The sequence below is a fragment of the Mya arenaria genome, chromosome 7, assembly GCF_026914265.1.
Source record: "Mya arenaria isolate MELC-2E11 chromosome 7, ASM2691426v1".
Classification (NCBI taxonomy): Eukaryota; Metazoa; Mollusca; class Bivalvia; order Myida; family Myidae; genus Mya; species Mya arenaria.
This window is the reverse complement of record NC_069128.1, coordinates 50,671,814-50,674,313: the sequence shown is the minus strand read 5'-3', so window position 1 is coordinate 50,674,313 and position 2,500 is coordinate 50,671,814. Positions and strand designations below refer to the sequence as shown.

Genomic DNA, 2,500 nt, shown 5'->3' with positions numbered 1-2,500 from the left:
TGAAGCTACTGTATTAAACGTCTCACCTCCTGCTTTTTCCTTTAATCATCGTGTGTAAAATTATTAACATCGATGCACGAACAAAAATCCAACAAATGAGCCCTGAGTTCAGTTAAGAGTTTGCGATTAAGGAGTTGTTTTCGCACTTGCATTATCCAACAGGGATACCAAATCATTTAGCTAACGTGAGTGACCGCACTCAAGTATCAGCATCAGCACAAAATAGTCTATATGTGTTTGAATAAATAATTCCCGTATCAAACATGTACAAATGTATATGAATGGATCATCACTTACACTCGCGGTGCATGTCTTGAATAAGAATACATTTGTTTACCTACACACAATTTTAAACAATGTGTGTTTTGTCTTGGTTATGCCAGAAAACAGTTTTCCATCCTTCTCAAATAAACACAACTTGCCGTGGTAGCATGCCCTGGCTGCCTCTGTGTCATGAGCATAGGCTGTCCATTATATAGCTTGGTACAATTCAATTTAAAACGAAGTTGTTTTAAACACACTGTTTATTTTTTTAATACTCAATCATGAACAAAGCATTTCAATATGTTTTCAATATTTATACCAAGTTTGCATATATCTATCTAATGGTAAAGTATCAACAAGAAATAAGACTTCATTTTTCCACCATTAACAAAATAATCCTCTGTCCGTTGATGAATAATTCATTCAATAGTGACAAAAGATCCATTTTCCAAACCCGAAGGAATTTCATTTTGGATCAGTCATCGTTTAAGTCAAAAGAGCAAGGAAATAAAAGAAAAACGTTTAACCGATGTCTGGAATAATTATAACTGTTAGAAATAATGTTTAAACCGCTTGAAATCAGTTGCATTAATAATTAAAGCTAAGTGGGTAGGCATTTTTTTCGGTGGTATTCAACGTTCCTATGTAGTTCATATTTATTCCAGACATGTTTATCAAACAAAACACAAAACATAAACCGACATCGGTGTCCATGGCAACGAGAACCTTGTATCACAACAATGTGGTCATATAAAAAAAAACACATAACAACTATTTGTGTCATGAAATCAGCTCGTTTAAGGAACATCTGTGGCCCAACACAATTTATTTTATTTGCGAAATATTTTGTAGTACTTGCATAGTTATACTGTCCATTTATATCAATATCAATGTATGAACGTAGGAACAAGTCGTCAGAAAGGCTTGATAAAACAATTAAAGAAATTTCCATGTGGTGTCAGTCATTATAATTCATAAAATCTGCTTCTAGTTTCAGTTCGTTTTGTTGATCAACACAAGAGTGAAGTGACCACGGACAAGAGTAGAATGCCAAGAAGGGAGGCAATCTGACCGGCCCCACTGGCGCAACCTAGTCCAACAGAGACGTCCGTGGTTCCAGTTACACCGCCTGCAGTTCCTGTGATAGTAAACGAGTAGGTCCAGCCCTCTTCGCTCTTCAATGTCACACCAGATGCGACGACTACAGCCCCGGTACCACTTGTAACAGTAAACTTGGCAAAGTCGTTACCACCTTTAAAAAGAATACATAATGATAACTGATGCAAATGTTCTCAGGCATGTGTTTTAAAGCACTGCTCTAAGAAATATCTATACAACATATATAATATATTTTAGTTCTCCATCATCTCGTTTATTTCACTCACTTGTTGATGTGTATGCAACCGTTTGAGTACTCGTAGCGTCAGTCGTAGCAAATGTACCTATACTGGTGCCTGTAACAATAAATACACCGGGTGAAATTTAAAGTGGTCACACATGTCAGGCAAAAGCATGTTAATAGTTTAAAAGCACTATATTTCCAAATAATTTTCTTGGTAATGCAGATTTGCAAAATCATCACATGGAAATAATAACAAAAATGTTCTGGATTTAAGGTACTCCAACGGTACAAACGTTGCTTAACTCTGTTTATTTCGAAAGAAAACAATCTTACACGCGACATGCTCAGGGAAATTCCTGATCACGTAATAATAAAACGACGTCATTGTAAAAAACGCATACAATTATTTTCCGGGAGCCAAATTCTTGTTACCTGAAGTTTCATTTAACAATTCATATGTTTGATACCTCTCTAACCTATGGCTTAATTTCATGACCTTAGTGACTAACGACCCATTTCAAACGCGGAATAACGTCACGCATAACATGTTCAAATAAAATGGAGCTAAGCAGATTTATTCTAAGCACAATCACTGATTTTATCATCATTGAAATTATTTACCTAGTAGCATTATATTAATCGTACATATCCAGTCTATAATGTCGTCATTCGTTTATTTTATCAGATACGCGTTTTATCTGATTGAATACAATAACTATTGAGTCTTGCATGTGTGGCAACTTTGCTATGTTCGTAACAATTGCATTTGATAATAAATTTTGTGTTTCAGATGCTGAAGGTCATTATCACCTCAGTTTTTGCCAGAATAGCGAAATCAAAGTTAACCATGTTTTTGAAACCCGAGTTGAGCAATATTAGATAAGATAAACAAGT

The 2,500-nt window shown here is 35.2% G+C and overlaps 1 protein-coding gene across 1 annotated transcript in view; it reads right to left on the bottom strand.

Moving 5' to 3' along the window:
* Positions 1-518: 518 nt before the first annotated feature.
* Positions 519-2,500, bottom strand: part of LOC128241561 (uncharacterized) — a 9,513-nt gene continuing 7,531 nt past the window's right edge. The window contains exons 4-5 of the mRNA XM_052958567.1: positions 1,650-1,718; positions 519-1,516 (exon numbers count right to left, since the gene is read on the bottom strand). Coding sequence (XP_052814527.1) covers positions 1,275-1,516; positions 1,650-1,718 — 311 coding nt within the window. The 3' untranslated portion in view covers positions 519-1,274. The remainder of the gene's footprint in view (positions 1,517-1,649; positions 1,719-2,500) is intronic.